The 16351-nt window shown below is 55.6% G+C and overlaps 1 protein-coding gene across 1 annotated transcript; it reads right to left on the minus strand.

The window, feature by feature from the left end:
- Positions 1-11: 11 nt before the first annotated feature.
- Positions 12-14002, minus strand: LOC103242765 (TBC1 domain family member 3B-like). Its single transcript, XM_073005409.1, has 18 exons — positions 13930-14002; positions 13240-13431; positions 10319-10437; positions 10108-10142; positions 9518-9557; positions 9273-9355; positions 7942-7981; positions 7375-7455; positions 6815-6922; positions 6378-6487; positions 5102-5150; positions 4458-4578; positions 3658-3752; positions 3208-3273; positions 2638-2737; positions 2113-2265; positions 781-1143; positions 12-604 (listed from the first exon to the last, which is right to left on the minus strand). The coding sequence occupies exons 1-18, from the start codon at positions 14000-14002 to the stop codon at positions 357-359; spliced, it is 2076 nt and encodes a 691-aa protein (XP_072861510.1). The 3' UTR covers positions 12-356.
- Positions 14003-16351: the final 2349 nt, after the last annotated feature.

A 16351-nucleotide genomic window follows, 5' to 3' on the forward strand; every position in this document is an offset into this window, starting at 1 on the left:
GGACACTGTAGTGCCTTTTCAATATTTCTGTATCTCTAAAATAATTTCAACAGAAAACATTTATTTTAAAACAGGAAGGGGGTTAACCGTCTATGAGTTGAAAATACAAAGGCAGGCACACGGTGTCTTCAGAATTCAGAAAGCTGGTCACACGGCTGGGGGTGCTGGGAGGGGCTGGGCATGGTTGGCTTTGTGATCTTGGGGCTGGTGTGTTCCATCTGTGAAGGTCTTTCGAGCTGCACACTTTCTTAATAAATTTTCATAAGTTTAACAAAAAATAAAGCGAAGAGGCAAAGCTTGCTTGGGTTGTTAAGCCTCGGGAAATTATCCAGCCATGAGCCCTGGCTCAGATGCTTCTAGAACCCTGGAGGGAACTGAGAACTTTCCAAGTAGAGGTGGCAGAGGCAAAGCCCTGAGGTGGGAGCGCACTGCTGCTCGTGCACAGCTGTTAAGGAGGTGTCCTGGTTGGAATCAGTGCTGGGTGCAGTGCAGGGCTGGAAGTCCATGTCCACATTGTGGCTCAGGGCAGTGAAAGTCAATCTCACCCCCTCCGCAGGGTGTTCTGCCTGCCAGCAGGTGGCCAGCTGGTCTTCCTGGGATATGGTGCCGTTGTAGAAATTGGGTGCAAGTCTCTTGTCCGCAGATGGGGTACCCTGTTGCAGTGGGATGTCTCCTCAGTCCTGATGGCCTTGGCAGGGCTTGGTGTCAGGGTCCCCATGGGCTTCCCAGGCTAGCCCTGTCCCAGAGTCCCAGGGCTGTCCAGGACATATTCAGAAGGGACACGGACCAAGCAGCTCTGTTCGAAATCATAATGGGGGAACCAAGGGCCCCCTACATCCAGGTCCGTCGGGAGCCGGGGCATCGAGTTCCACTCCAGGAATCTCCAGGAACCCTGAGGTCTTCCCTGAGCCGGGGCCGGGCTGGGCACAACCTGAGTGCCCACAGGGTAGGTGTCTTCCCAGACAGCCCTACCAGGACAGGATGTGGAAGAACGAGGTGCCCATGGTGGGGAAACTAGCCAAATGGGCCGCTGGAACCGGGCTGGTGGGCCTGGAGGGGCCTGCCTGTCCCCATTGCAGAGGGTCATCCTGCCATGTGAAGCCGGCACAGGCGTGGGTGTTGAGGACACTTGCTCGGGTTTGGCTGAAAGGAAAACAGACGTGGTCAGAGTCTCTAATGAGCCCATGCAGGCCTTTCCTGGCTGGGCCCCACCTGCCTGGGTCTCTGGAGTCCTCAGGGTCTCTGTGTGGCCCCCGTGGTCTGACACTGAGGACACGCCTGTAGTCTGCTGATGCCAGAGGGAGGGGTGTGTGCCGCCTGGCATGGGGAAGCTGTTAGGACATGACAGGTGGCTCCTGGCACTGCCCCCAGGGTTAGGACTGGCTGGCGGCTTCCTACCGCACACGCTCGTCCCAGGGCTGTTGGGCCAGGGATACAACCCCTAGTGAGAACTCAGGTGGGAGGGGACTTGGATGTCACCCAGCCCCTTGCAACCTCTCATGGGGATCCATCTACGCAGTGGGTGATTGGGCCTTGACATGGGTCATCCTCTGCCCTCCTGGGCTGTCCAGTCCATGCCAGGACTGACCGTTCCCCCATCTGGCTGATATCTTGGCTCTGGGCCCGGGGTCCTGCCTGTGTCCTCTCCCTGAATGCTGTGGGGTCTGGGACACCCGATTCCCTTGTCTCCCTGGCTCAAGGCTGGTTGTCCTGGCAACCTTGGAGGAGCATGCAGCAGTGAGGGGCCTCTGCTGCTCTCTGAGGCTGTGAGTGCTTGCAGGGAGTGGCGGGGTTTCCCACAAATGGGTCTGGCTCATCTAGTGCCCTAGAGGGCCCTGTGAGGGGGAAACAGAGACACTGCGGATAGTGGGAGGGGGCTTGTTGGACGGTCATGCCCACATCCTCCTCCTGCGTGCACAACACATCCAGGACACACGCACTGAGCGCCTGCCCTGAGGACCGGTGGGCCTCCTGTACTTAGAGTCCAGGAGGAAGAGGAGGAAAAAAGGTGAAGAGGAAGGCCCAGGTAGTAGGGTTGCGGATCTCGGGCACTCCCCCACTATTGACTGCCCCAGAGGGTGACATGGGAGGGGACATGGCACTGGAGCCCACCTGGGGGTGGCAGGTCCCCTTGCTTCCTCATTAGTTTCTTCGTAGAGGCCCTAAGATGCTTGAGCACAGCGTCGTCATCCAACTCCCAGGTATGGAAGAACTGGTTCCGAAAACGTGCCCACAGGCCAGAGCTGGATGTCTTCATGAGGCGCTCTAGGGACAGGATGGACATCAGGCCAGGAGAGTTCCCTGGGAGGGGGCACAGCTGATACCTCGTGGCCACTTCAGTCTCCCACTGGACAGTGCTGTATCCTTTTGTGGCCACCCCAGGAGCCCAGATGTGCACAAGAGACTGTGGCTGGAGGGCCACCTGGGCAGGGAAGTGCTCAGGACACTCCTGACTTCCATCTGGGTCATGTGGGGGACGGGCTCGGTGTCTCAGTCCCCTGCCCAGCCCACCTGGCCAGACCTCCCTCCGGACCAGAACAGAGGATCATGAGGACAGTGTGAGGAAGCGGGCCTCCGGACAGTCTGGGTCTGACCCCAGGGCTTCCCAGGCCCCACTGGGCACAGTGGTACAGTTACTCCGCTGAACTTTAAAGGCAATGCTTATCATCAGCATCAACACTTGTTCTCCTTCCAGCAAATACACATCCCACAGGCGCAGGATGAGCCCAAGAGAGATCTGTGGGGACAGCAGGTATGGGAGAACCTGGCCCTTCCAGGCTGGGGCTGGTGGCTCAAGCTGGGTCCATTGGGGCTTCAGTCCCCAGAGTCAGTGACCTTCCCCATGAGGGTCACCTGAGCCCTCCAGGGCGCTGGGTCAGACAAGGTCTTGCAGCTCCTCATGGGGGGCATTCATTTGAGGGGGGATGTGGCTCCTGGAGAGAGGGGCTTGCCCAGGTCATGAGGCTTCCCTGAGCCCTCTCAAGTCGGGTCCTGGCCCTGTCTGCCCATGAGACTGGGCCTGAGCCCCAGCCTTTGCCCTGGGATGACCCCTCTTGGGCAGAGGGTTTTGTTTGGGTGTCTTGTGGGGACCCCCTTGTGGGCGGAGCCTCCTGTGGACTGTGGGTGAGCCAGACCCCCGGACTGGGGAAGCAGGGCACTGCAGGGCAACGAGTGTCCCTGAGCCAGGGTCTCCCTGTGCCTTCTTACCCCGTCATTCAACATCTGGAGAAGCCAGCCTAACGAGGAACCCTGCGCGCAAAGACCTTCCTTGTCCTGATGGGAGGAACAGAGGTGCTCAGGGCCCCCTGGGCTGCCCTAAAAACCTCCCTCTTCCAGGGCCTCTGAAGACCCTTCCCCTAGTGCAGAACACCGGGCGGTGTCCAGGGCTCCCCACAACACCGTCCCTTTCCCACACTCCCGGTGGACACACTGGCCTTTGCCCTGCTCTGCGGGAGCTGGGCCCCCATCCCTGTGCCTCTGTCTCCTCAAGGGCAGGAAAGGAATCCAACTCCCAGCCCATGGAGAACCCGACGTCCCAGGTCAGGCCCTGGCTGGACTCAGCCAGTCACCAGCCCCACGAGGGGCTCCAGGCCCCGTTCTTCCAGCGCCACGGGAGGCAGAGTCTCTGGGGAAGAGCGGAGGGGACCATAAACTCACCAGATGCCACATGGTCTTGGGTTGTGACGTGGGGACCACATGCTCCTGATGGTCTTGGAGTCCCTGGACTGTCCCGCCGTTTGAACTGTGGAACCCTGAGAAGCCCCCAGCCCGTCATGAAATCAGAGCCTTCCCCCAAGATGTGGAGCCATCAGCTGGAAGAGCTGGGCAGCTGCAGAGGCCCCAAAACCGCAAGGCCTCCCACCCTCCCATCTGATGACCTCACCATGCAGCCTTTGCCCTGGGGAGGTGGGGCAGGAACATCCCCTTGAGCCTGGCTGGAGGTTCCCCTGGATGCCTCCTGGACCAGGGTGCAAAAAGGGCAAGCCTGACTTTGAGGCCACAAAAAGGTGGCCAGAACAGGGTGGGTGCTGGACTTCCTGGTCGTCTCCTGGAAGTGGGGTCGGGCCAGGGGACACGGGATGGGGAGATGCTGCCACCTGGGCTTGGTTGGCCCATTTGTGGGCACCAAGGGCAACTGGAGACCGGGTAGCTGGAGGGCAGGAGGAATCTCAGGGAGGAGACAGCTGCACAGAGAGCCGGAGGGCGTGGCAGCAGGACACAGAAGGTGGCCACGGGGAGGATGAGATGCCCTCCGCTGATGGGGATGAAAGGCGTCTGACTTGGGCTTTGGGGATCAGCCGCGAACTCCCGTGGGACCCTCAGCAGAGACACCCTAAAGGCTCCCAACAAGCTGGCAACACAAGGAAGGTGCCTTGGCTGAAAGCTGAGATCATCTGGCCAGGGTGGCTGCCCCCGGGACTCACTGCGTGAAGTCTTCGGGGCAGCTGTCCACCTACCCTGCAGGGAGTGCCTCTCACTGGCCAGCAGCTGCACCAGTGCCCAGAATGCATCCTCCTCAGGCAGATACAGGAGGAACAAGGCTGCGATGGGGCTCAGGTCCCTGCAGTAGCCCACCTCCTGCAAGAGCCAGAGTCACCATGAAAGGACATCACCTGGGAGGACTGAGGTCACCTGGGAGGACTCATGTCATTGGAGAGGGCAGAGGTGACTGGGGAGGCTTCCTCTGAAGAAGAGGCTTCCTCAGGGTGCAAATTCATTTCATGACAAGAGCCAAGTCCATCAGGCACTTCAGCACTTTGTCCAAAATGTCTCCTGATGGCACCGTCCTGCGTGTGACTCTGTCAAGCTCCTGGGCTTTGGGGCAGCCCCAGGAGGAGGGTGTCATTTCTGGTTCTGAGAAGTGGTGGTCAGACCCAGGTGACACCAGGAGTCCAGGCCCCGACTCCTTTGTGTCTCAGCTTGACCCCTTGAGGCCACCCCCTTGCTTGGAGGTTTATGCCAGCAGTGAGCCGGAGTCCTACCTCCTATATCCTGGTGGGTCACAAATACTAACTTTAAAAGAAGCGACGGCACCCACCAGACACCCACTCCTGTGAACAGGGAAATACTCTCTGGGAATGTCACTGCCGGGAATACTCACCGGGTTATACTCTGAATATGCCAGGAGGCTGTAGAATAGTTCCCGCTGCCTAGGAAACAGAGAAAGGGGGCTTTTGTTTGTTTTGTGCAGATGCCGTTAGTTTCACTTTGTCCACAAAGCCTAACAACAAATTCCATTTCAGGTTCAGATGATTCACCAGATAAGCAGTGAGCTCTTCAGGTCCTTTGAGGAAATGTTTCAGTAAAATCCACATCTGTGACATGCAGATAGCCCAGTTGTACAGTGACTCGCCTGATCCTTTTCACTCTGAATGATTTTCTTTATTTTCTTTCAGTTTGCACACACGCCAGTTCAGTCTTTGGATGTACAGTTCCTCCACGGTTCTAAACCAATGGGCAGAGTCTCCTGGCCACCGCTTCAGCCCCTCCTGGAGTGACTCCTTCATCTTCCAAGTCTCCAGGGTGGCCCCTATGCACCCGGCCTCTCCCCGATCCCTCAGCCCCCAGCCACCCAGACTGCTTGTCAGTCCCTATGGTTTGGCCTTTTCCAGAATGACCCAGGAATGGGAATCCTACGTGGTAGCTTATTGGGTCTGGCTTTTTTCCCTCAGCAAAATGCATGTAGGATCCACCCACGTTCGTCCGGCCATCACTGGCTTGTTCCCTTTTCTCACTGGGTCTTCCGTTTGGAGGGAGGACCAGCCTTGCTCTCCCCATTCCCTTGTTGAAGGCCATCCCCGAAGGCTCCGTGTATGAGTGACGATGAATTAAGTAGTGAACATCTTACGTGGATGTCAGTTTTCAAATCAGTGGGTTCAATATCTGAGACACTTTGGGGACACGTGGTTGAAGTCCATTGAGCTTTGTGAGCCACTGCCCAACTGGCTGCCAAAGTGGTTGTGCCATGTCACGTTCCCAGCAGATAAGGATGACAGTTTCCAGGACCCCTAATTGCCCCAGCATTTGGTGATGTCAGTGTTACCTCGGGAGGCTCTAGGGCCCTCTGTCCTGCCACCCTCCCGTGAGTCCTACCGTGGGTCCCCGTGGGTCAGGGAGAGCACCTTTCACCATTGTGCATGATTTTGTTTGCTGCCTTCTGTCTCCTCAGGATCCTCCTGTGTTCTGGTCCCACGTGTTCCAGTCTGGCCCAGGGCTTGGAATCAGGGAGGTGCTTATTTCATGGTGCCAGCTGCTCCCTGGGCCAGGAGAGCTCTTGGCAGCTCTGTCATCCCTCCTAGGTGACCCTGGCTTCTGCTCCGGGGAAGCCCCCATCCCTTTCATTCACTCCATGTCTGCTGTGGCTCCCATAGGCTTACTTGGCTCCGTAGCGATCCCTGAAGAAGATGTGAGTCCTTAGTGTCGCGCTCACGTCCAGGTCGATCTGGTGGATGTGTTCAGATGACCTCTTGCCCTTCTCCTTCATGACCTGTAGGGCAGGGCCAAAAGGAGGAAGCAGCCTCAGAACAGATGGAAGACTCCCTGCCCCAAATGGCAGTCGGCCCACAGTCAGCACTCCGGGAAGGAAGGAAAGCAGGAAGGTTTCCTTCTGCACAAAGCTGCTTTTTGGCTTGTTACTGAAGCCGGGAGAGTCACCAGAGCCGAGTTTGTCTGTGGTGACTATGTCACCGTCCGTGTCCAGGATGTGCATCTGACCATCCCACCCACCCCCAGGCTGGGCTTGATGCTCCCTCCAGCTGGAGACCTGGGCCGCTGACATGGCCTGTCCTGTTTGTTGTGCTCTGGCTGAGCGTACCTTGTATGTTCTGGGGTTTATCGACTTGATTTCTTGTATATTCAGGAGGACTGACCACACTTGGCCCCGGATGTTCATGGGAATGCCCTTATATACTCGATCTATCAGCTGTGGGCAGAAAACAACCTGGTGTCACAGGCCACGGGGCGACCCCAGTGAGGACCAGAGCCCGAGGATTCTGGAAATGGTTGGTTTTGACGCCGTGATTCCTCGTTAGAGGTGACATTAAGCTGGGACACAGTCTCCCTTCCCAGGATTGAAAGAGTGGATGGACACTCAGAGTCGGGACTCTGATCTGAACATTCTCCTTCCTTTGGGTCACCAGGGCATCCCTAGCCTTGAGCTCTGGGTGGTCCCAGCCCTAGATTCAGATTCCCTCCCAGCAAGGTGACGCTTGCATAAATAGGCAGGCAAACCACCGACCAGGCCTGCAGTCCTCTGGGTGAGGACAGTGCGCCACCCGCCCTCTGAGAGGCTGATGGTGCCAGGTCACAGCCATGGGTGCCTGTCCCCAGTCTCTGCAGAAAGTGGTTCCGGGGGCCTCTCCCTCCACACATTACTTTTTTACTGTTCTTGTATGTCTCCCATTGTCCCAGCATTTCCATCCACTTGCTCTTTCGTGTTATCTCCCGCCGCATTTGCTGTCAAATGAGAAATGTCAAATGAGAAATGTTGGCGTTAGGGGAGCTGCCAGGCTTTCCAGAGCCGCCCATGAATGCTTGGTCTTGGGCTCTGGAGCCCTGGTGGACCCAGCTGGAGGGAACCAGGGAAGGGCAGACCCTAAGGGCTGAGAGCCTTTGAGCAAATGAGTGCCAGTGGGCTGGCTTTGGGACCCCGGGACGTGCCATCCTCAGACCATAGACACGCCAGTCTTAGGTCAGGTCCCAGCCTCTGGGTGGGGTCCTGGCCACCCCCAGGCCACAACTGTGGTTCTCACTTTGGAATGTTATCAAACTGCCCAAGTTACCGCAACTTGGGGTCAGATCCAGCAGGGACTGCTGCTCCTCCCAGGGACATCGTGTTGCCCTCACTGGCCACCGTCCAGGCCAGCTGCCTCCTCTGCCTCACCGACCACCCACCCAGTCCCCACGCCCCTGAACCAGCCCCTCCATGCATCAGGCTCTTACCTTCACCTCCCGAGCAGTGGCAGGAGGCAGCTCTGTCTCACTGTAAGACAACCCAGGCAGAACTGAGGACCTGCACAGGGCCTGGAGTTCCCCGAGACTGGGACCCAACCCCCAGAAACGAAAGGCTCTGTCCCTATTCAGCTCAGGGCTCAGCCCAGGAGAAGACACAGGGAAGGGAGGACAAGGGCCTTCCTGTGGGGCTGACTCCCAAGAGGGGCAGGAGCTGGGAGGAGAAGGAGTGCGGGGCCAGTCTGGCCGGGGTTACTGGGGCCCCTGGCGTGGGGGGCGGTCAGGCTGCACAATGGGGCGGCCCGTCCTGGACTGGAGGTGGTGCTTTCTGCTGGAGCTGAGAAAGGTCAGGCCTGAGATGGGATGGGGGCTGCCCAGGGTAGGCGACTAGGCCCTCACAGGAGTCCCTCAGGGAGTGACTGCATCACCCCACCGGGGTCAAGGAAGCCTGCCCTGAGACCTGCCCGGTATACTCCTGGTGCACCAGGGGCCCATCCCACTTGACAGCCCCAAGGCCCTTGCAAGTTCTGACCTCCCAGCATCCACCTGCCTCTCCCTGCACCTGACCCACACACCCTGCGTTTCAGAAGTGGCGCCGCTCATCAGCTCCCTCCCACCCTCCCTGCCTCGGGATCCTCTGTCTCTCCATTCTGTGAACCCTAAGGGATGGACTCCTGGCTGGGCTCCTCTTACCTGGCCCCAGATCCCTTCCCAGCACCAGAACCAGGGTCTTTAGCCACAAGCCCTGCTGCCTCCCTGGCCTTAACATGAGATGCCCAGAACGGGGCCCTGCCCATCTTCTCCCCCATTCCCCTAGGGCCACAGCCCCCACTGTCTCCATGCCTTTCCATCTTCCCGATGGGGGCAATGAGGGCTGTAGCTCTAGGGAAATGAGGGAGGACAGGGGCAGGTGGGCCCTCAGAGACCTGCTGGACAACAGCCCTGAGGCTAGGCCAGGCGTCCCCTCACCCTGTGGCCACAACACATGGATCTCACTGGGGTTGTCTCCAAGTAGAGAGGGCCAGACCCTCAGGCTGCCCCGCTCCTCTTATGCTAACTTGTGGACAGAACTGCTGAGAGTCCAGGGGCCTGACCTAGCCCAGTCTCCATTCCCACCCGCTCCCCAGATGGGCCCCGCAACTCTGGCCTAACAGCAACCTGGGGCTGGACCTGCAGGTGAGCCAGGGAAGAGTTCTGACCCTGGAAAGGAGGTTGGCCTGACCCGGCGAGACAGTCCTGCCTCAGAAAGGCCTTTCTGAAAGCAAACCCATCCCTGAGCTGAGACAGGTGCTTCAGGGGTGAGGGGAGCACAGAGGACTCACTGCAGAATCCCAAAGCGATCAATGTTGTTGTAGATTCCAACAGGCTCAGGCCCCATGTCCTTGGGCAGCCCAGCTCGGTGTCCCTGTAACCCAGAGGGAGGCTTGGTGAGGGGTCCAAGGTAAAGAGTGCAAGGGCCTGGAGGTAGTAGCCACCCGTGCCCACCCTGTGCTCCTAGGGAGCCCAGGACCCTTTGACCAGGGCGCACTGGAAGAGGCCTCCCTCCAAGGAGCAGACCGACCTGTACCTTCTCATAGTTCATGATGATATTCTCTCCCTCCTGTGCCCTGGGTTACTGATGAAGGACTGTGGGTCCTTGATCCTGGAGAACACCTAGATGGACAGTTCCTCCTGGGAACACTCGGGGCAAAAGGAGGGCGAGGCCTCGAGAGGACCAGACAGAGCAAGAAATACTTGGAGAGAACCCCAGTGCCTGGACCCCTTTGAACAGAAGGGAAGATGGTCTCCCCCTGGCCAGCCCTCCAGGGCTCCTTCATTTTCCACAGCTGCCCAAAGGCAGAAGGTTCCTCTGGACAAGGGACCTCGTATGTTCAGTGGGGCCCACAGCCACCATCAGGACCCAACTTAGAGCACAGAGGTGTTCTGAGGACCCTCCTATCTACCACACCTACAGTGGATCCATCCCAGTGACTCTGCCAGGACCAGGCTCTGCCCCGTCAGGATGGGAAAACTGGGAAGACTTGGGATCTAGGGCAGGGAGGTCACAGGGTTCAGTCCTGAATTCCAGCACAGTACACAGCAAGGGTGAGAGCAAAACCCAGGTTCATGTCTGGATTCCCAGGCCGGTAACCGCCTCTCTGTCCCCAGACATCTCACCTGTCGAATGGGTACACTAGGGAATGGCACTCACTCTATGAAGCCACCATGAGGACGAAAGAGCCAATCGTCTACACGGGCAGTGTAGAACGGGCACCCAGTGAGTGCTCAGGGATGACCCTCCTCGGTAGCTGCCCAGAGGCTAACACTGCCCACAGCATAGCCACTGTCCTCAAGTCAGCCTGGAGGGAAGACAGCAGGTCACACTCACCTGATTCTGATGAATCAGCTGACCTGCGTTATGCCTCTCAGGTAGAAAACCTTCGAGTCCACAAAACTGTTCCCAGATACCACTGTGCGTGTGTAGCTGATACCACTGTGCACGTGTAACTGCCGTAGAACACAGAGGCAGGCCTGAGAGCGGATTGGTGCTTAGCACCAGTGACACTCTGAGGTCATGGCACGCATCACAGTGGGGCCTTGCCCGGGTCAGCAGGGCCCAGAGACGGGGTCCTCCGCTGCCTGAGGCGGCCACATGCCTGCCTGCAATGTGTTTGTGTGCATGCGTGCACAAGTGTACATGGGTAAACACATCTGTACACGTGTGTGTGCCTTCTCTGGCCAGGCCTGGCTGCCCCACTCATGTGTGCACCCAGTTCCTTATCACTGTCATCCCCGAGGTCCAGGACCAGTATCAGAGCATCCACGGGTGTTCACTAACCTCAGCCCTCCTCGCCCAGGGTGGTCTGGGATACACATAAGGGTGGAGGGAGGTGACCACTACTGTTGAATCTCAGAATACAAATGCTAATATTATTACCTAATGGTCTTTTGCGTGTCTCTAATGGTATCTTTTTTTTAATTTCTGATATTTTAACTGAGTATTTCTCTCCATGACCCTTGAATGTTCTAGCTAGAGGATCCTGTGGGGAAAGTGCCAGGCACACAGTAGGGCCTCACTGTATTCTAGACATGTGATCTAAAATCTGGTTCATCTGTCCTTCCTGCCAGGGCCTAGGGGATGCCAAATTCCAGGCTCCAGAAAGAGCTTGGGATAAAATGAAGCTTCAAGGGGTGGACTTTGACCTGGGCTGAGTCTGCCTGTGCCATCCAAATGGAGTCTCAAGTCCGCAGATAGGGCATCCAGATGCCCCAATGCAGGGACCTCTGATCGACACCTGCTCCCCTGTACTCATTAGCAACCTCACCCACCCTACTCTCAAAGCACACTTGGCCGTCATAACCAGGAGCTCTGCATCTGTGGGTTCAGCAACAGCAGATGGAAAATATTCAGAAAATAAATTGGATGGTTATGTCTCTACTGAACATGTGCAGACTTTGTTCTTGTCATCATTCCCTAAAGAATACAGTATCACAACCGTTTATGTAGTATCTGCATTGTGTTACTTATCATAAATAATCTAGTAATGGTCTAACATCTATGGGAGGATATGCATAGCTTATATGTAAATACTAGGCCATGTTATATCAGAGATTTGAGCATCCATGGATTTTGGCATCCCCGGGACCCTAGAACTAATCCTCCATGGATACCAAGGGATGACTGTGTAAACTCACTCAGGAAGGCTTCTTATTGGAGGAAGGACCCAGGTCAGTACAGACAGGGACATCGTCCTTGGACTACTGTCCATCTGTTCATCCATTTATCCAGTGGCACTACCCGCTAGTGCTGTCCGAGTGACAGCCCTCGCAAGTGGAGAAAAAGACCGGCTCACGTTGTCCAGGTTTGAGGTCTTGGAAGAAGTTGCACCAGTGTGAGAATAGGGGGTCAGTTTCCTCCAGGATCCAAAGAGCATATCAGGGCCCCTCGGGGTGAGGAAAGGAGCGTGGCCTCTCCAGTGGCCGCACGGACTGCAGTAGGATTGGGGGGGGGCTGGCCATGTGGATCACCTGGGCCTCATGAGGGCAAAAGTAAGACCAGGGGGTAGAACAGGAGCATGGGGTAGCTGGATGCCTAAGGAGAAGGCACCTCAGGGAAGGGGTACTAGTTTGTTTTCACACTTCTGTAAATACTCGAGACTGGGTAATTTATAAAGGAAAGAGGTTTAATTGACTTGCACTTCAGGGAACTTACAATCATGGCAGAAGGTAAAGGGGAAACAGGCACCTTCTTCACAAGGCGGCAGGAGGGAGTGAGTGGAGAACGAGGAAGTGCCACGCTTTGAAACCATCAGCTCTCCTGAGAACTCCCTCACTCTCAGGGGAGCAGCACGGGGGAAACTGGCCCCAGATCCAATCTCCTCCCACCAAGTTCCTCCCTTGACACAGGAGGATTACAATTCCAGATGAGTTTTGGGTCCAGAGACCCAAAATAGGGGACACAGAGCCAAACCTATCCGGGTCTCAGCCTGTCTTGCAGCTCCCCAGGGCTGAGGTTGAGTACAGATCTGCTGGCCCTGCCCTGCAGCACCGGGGGCTTTGCCTGTGCACCCCCATCTGCTGCTTCCTGGGGGTGTTGGCTGCTTCCTCAAGAGGAGGTTGGATCTGCTCTCCTACCCACCCCTCTCCAGGACCTTGTGGAGCCCTGGCCACGTCCTCCCAGTGTAACGGCAGGAAACTGGGCTCCTTGCCCTTCTTGCTGCTTGGGTGACAATTCTGGGGTCTTTCTTAGGCCCCATCACTCTTCCTGCTTCTAAATAGAGAGTATTTTGGCAAATCTTCCTGGCAGAGGCCGGGGACTCATCCCTGTTATTTGTTCTAGTTTGGTAAAGCCAGGTGAAGACATCTGGGCAAGCAGATAGTAGAGTGGCCCCCAGGAAGGGTGGGGCGAGTGTGCTGGCCTTTGGGCTTGCCTGGACCCGGCTGGGAGGGGGCAAGGTTACTAGGAAGCAGGGTTGTGAGGGCTAAAATCAGGAGGCGGGAATAATGCTGGTGGAGGATGGGGGTGTGTCGTGGCTTGGGGTGGGGCATGAGAGCCAAGGTTTGTCAGCACACAGAGGAGTGGCTGACTCATGGACTAGAGGCTGTGGAACCCAGTGGTTGCCCTCAGTTCCTGGATCCTGGGAGACCTCTGGAGCCTGGGTCTGGGGCAGCCTAGGGGTGGAGGTGGTGGGAGACAGGGGTAGGGGTGGGACAGGCCTTGCATGGTAGAGTGAAGGATAGGAAACCCGCCAGGGGCCAGTTTGCATTGGCGGTTCCCATCCCCACCCCCAACCCCAAGCCCACCCCTACCCCCACCCTGCTGCAGAGACCGGCCTGGGCTGGTGTCCTCTGCTTTGGCCTCAGCAGATGGCACGATGGAAGCTGGCAGCCCCATGGGTGCGCCACTCAAGCCAGCTGTGACTTGCAGTTTCTGCTTCCTGGAGTGTGGGGCGCCCACCCAGGACAGCACGGGCACACCCCATACCCCTCGTTTTGAGGATGCTGGGAGGTGGGGGACCAAGAGCCTGCAGCCCTGTGCTTGCGCTGTGACGGGTAGCCTAGGAGTCCTGTGTCCGCCCATCCACGTGGGGCCCCAGGAGCCTGAACAGTGGCAGGCAGAGAGATGAGGAGGGAGAGAGAAGTGGAAAAGAAGGAGAGAGAAAGAGAGATGGGAAGAAGGGAGTGAGAGAGAGAGAGGAAGAGAGATAGGGAGAGAGACAGAGGAGGTTGAGAGGAAAAGGAACAAGAGAGATAGGGAGAGAGACACAAAAGGCAAAGAGAGAGACAGGGAGAGACGAGCATGAGTAGGGGGTCAGGTCACTGTTGATCTCAGTTCCCAGTGAAAACTGGAGCTCGCCGTCACCTCACTGCGCATGCAGTGAAGTCTTCTGCCTGCTGCTTACAGCCCGAGAACCCCTTCTCCGGGAGAATAAAATCTTTGACCCTTGCCCTTTCTCACTGGAGTTTGCTTGTGTCTTCTGACGAACTGTGATGTCTCACCTATCGCCTTCCTGGGCTCAAGGATCCAGGAAAAGCCGACACCTCTTTTAGGGAGGCTGTGCAGCGCCTTCATCTCACGAGGCTCCCCAGGAAGCTTGCGAACTTGGCTTGAGCCCTAAGCAGCCGAGTATGTGCCGGGCCTCTGCTTCTGTCTTTCAGTAAGAGGGAGAACCAAGAAAGACACTGAAGCATGGTCTGCAGAGGAGGCACTTGTGTAATCACCAGGAGAATGAGGGGCCTGAGTTGTCTTCATTTCTCCTAAAAACACGCATTCCCTCCCTGGCCACCCTAGTGAGGGCATGAAGCCAGCGTGTGTGTGTGTCTGTGTGTGTGTGTGTCTGTGTGTGTGTGTGCAGGTATGTACATGTGAATGTACTTATGTATGTACATCTGTGTGTGTGTGTGCGCACACGTGCATGCAGGTATATGCATGTGTATGTATGTATGTTCGTGTGTGTGTGTGCAGGTATGTACATGTGAATATACTTATGTATGTGCATCTGTGTCTGTGCGTGCGTGTGTGTGCCTGTGTGTGCGTGTGTGTGTGCAGGTACGTACATTTGAATGTATTTATGTATGTGCATCTGTGTGCATGTGTGTGGGGGGCACGTGTGTGTGTGTTGCAGGGCTTTACAGTGGACAGGATGTGGGAGGACAGCTGCAGCTCCAAGCAGCAAGTCTTTCTGATAGAATGGTTAAGATTCCCTGGACCACAGAAAGAGTGTTTTCATTTGCACCCATTTTTATTAGTATTTAAACCTGTATTTTTTGTAGCATGTAAAGCTTAAGTTGCTTAACTATTCTTACAAACATTTAAATCATTGGTCCCCAAACTTTTTGGCATCAGAGACCAGTTATCTTGAAGACAACTCTTCCACGGACCTGGGAGAAGGGGAAGGGATAATGCGGAGGTGATTCAAGCCCATTATATTTATTGTATGCTTTATTTCTATTATTATTTCACTGTAATATATAATGAAATAATTACATGACTCACCATAATATAGAATCAGTGGGAGCCCTGAGCTTGTTTTCCTTTAACTACATGGTCCCATCTGGGGGTGATGGGAGATAATCACAGATCACCAGGCATTAGGTTCTCATAAGGAGCACGCAGTCTAGATCCCTGGCATGAGCAGTTCACAGTAGGGTTCATGCTCCTCTGAGAATATAACGGCACTGATCATCTCACGCGAGGCAGAGCTCATGGGGTAATGGGAGGGATGGGAAGCAACTGTTTCTACAGATGAAGCTTTGCTCACTGGCTGACTGCTCACCTCCTGCTATGTAGCCTGGTTCCTAACAGGTCAGGACCCCTGATTTACCCAGCAAGACACATACATTTTTATGTCAATTGAAATTATTCATCCTGCACCACCCAAAATTATCTTGCATACCTACACCCACCTGGGAGTCCCATAGTGCACTTTGGAAGCTGTAGACAGTAAGCCTGGAGCTCTGTTGCACGTTCCATCCTTCACCATCTGTGGGCTAACAGGCTGTGTTAGTTTCCTAGGGCTGTTTTACAGGACCACAGACTGGGCACTCACAACAACAGAATCTTATTGTCTCACAGTCCTGGAGGCCATGAGTCCAAGATCAAGCAGGATGGGTCCCTCTGAGGCTGTGCAGGAAGGCTCTGTTCCAGGCCTGTCTCTTGGCGTGTGGGTGGCCGTCTTCTCCCTGTGACTCTTGGTTAAGGGTGACTCTGGCCAGGGCTTAGAAGAGGAGAGCTGGACAGAATGTCAGTAGCATATGAAGGGGTTCGTGCGTAGTGTCTCATGCCTGGAATCTTAGCACTTTGGGAGGCCAAGATGGGAGGATCGCTTGAGGATGAGGCTTCAAGACCAACCTGGCCAACATAGGGAGACTCAGTCTCTTAAAAAAATAAAAATATGAAAGGGAAAAGTCATTCAGATGAAGTCTCAGATGGCAATGAAGAACATGTTATTGGAAACTGGAGGAAAGGTGACGCTTGTCATAAAGTGACAAAGAACTTGGCTGCATTGTGCTCCTAGTGTTTTCTGGAAGGCAGAGCTTGTGAACGATGAACCTGAAATTTGGCAGAAGAAATATCTAAGCAAAGTATTGAAGGAGTACCTTCATTCTCTTGAATGTTTCTAGGAAAATGAAAGAAAAGAGGAATGATTTAGAGACAGAACTTATAATCAAAAGGGAAGCAGAACTTAAACATCTGGGAAATTTTTAGCCTTCTCAGCCTGTCCATATTGAACAGATAAGAAAGTGTGTTTGGGAGAGAACACGAGGGTGTGGGTCAGGAGGCCTGCATGGATCAGGGCTGTGCTCTTCACCAGGACAATGGAAGAGAGACCCTGAAGGCAGTTTGTAGATTGCTCAGGCTGCACTCTCATCACAGGCCACAGTGCCAGGGCACTGACGGCAGTACGATTTCCAAGGAAGG

The sequence above is a fragment of the Chlorocebus sabaeus genome, chromosome 16, assembly GCF_047675955.1.
Source record: "Chlorocebus sabaeus isolate Y175 chromosome 16, mChlSab1.0.hap1, whole genome shotgun sequence".
NCBI classification, from domain to species: domain Eukaryota; kingdom Metazoa; phylum Chordata; class Mammalia; order Primates; family Cercopithecidae; genus Chlorocebus; species Chlorocebus sabaeus.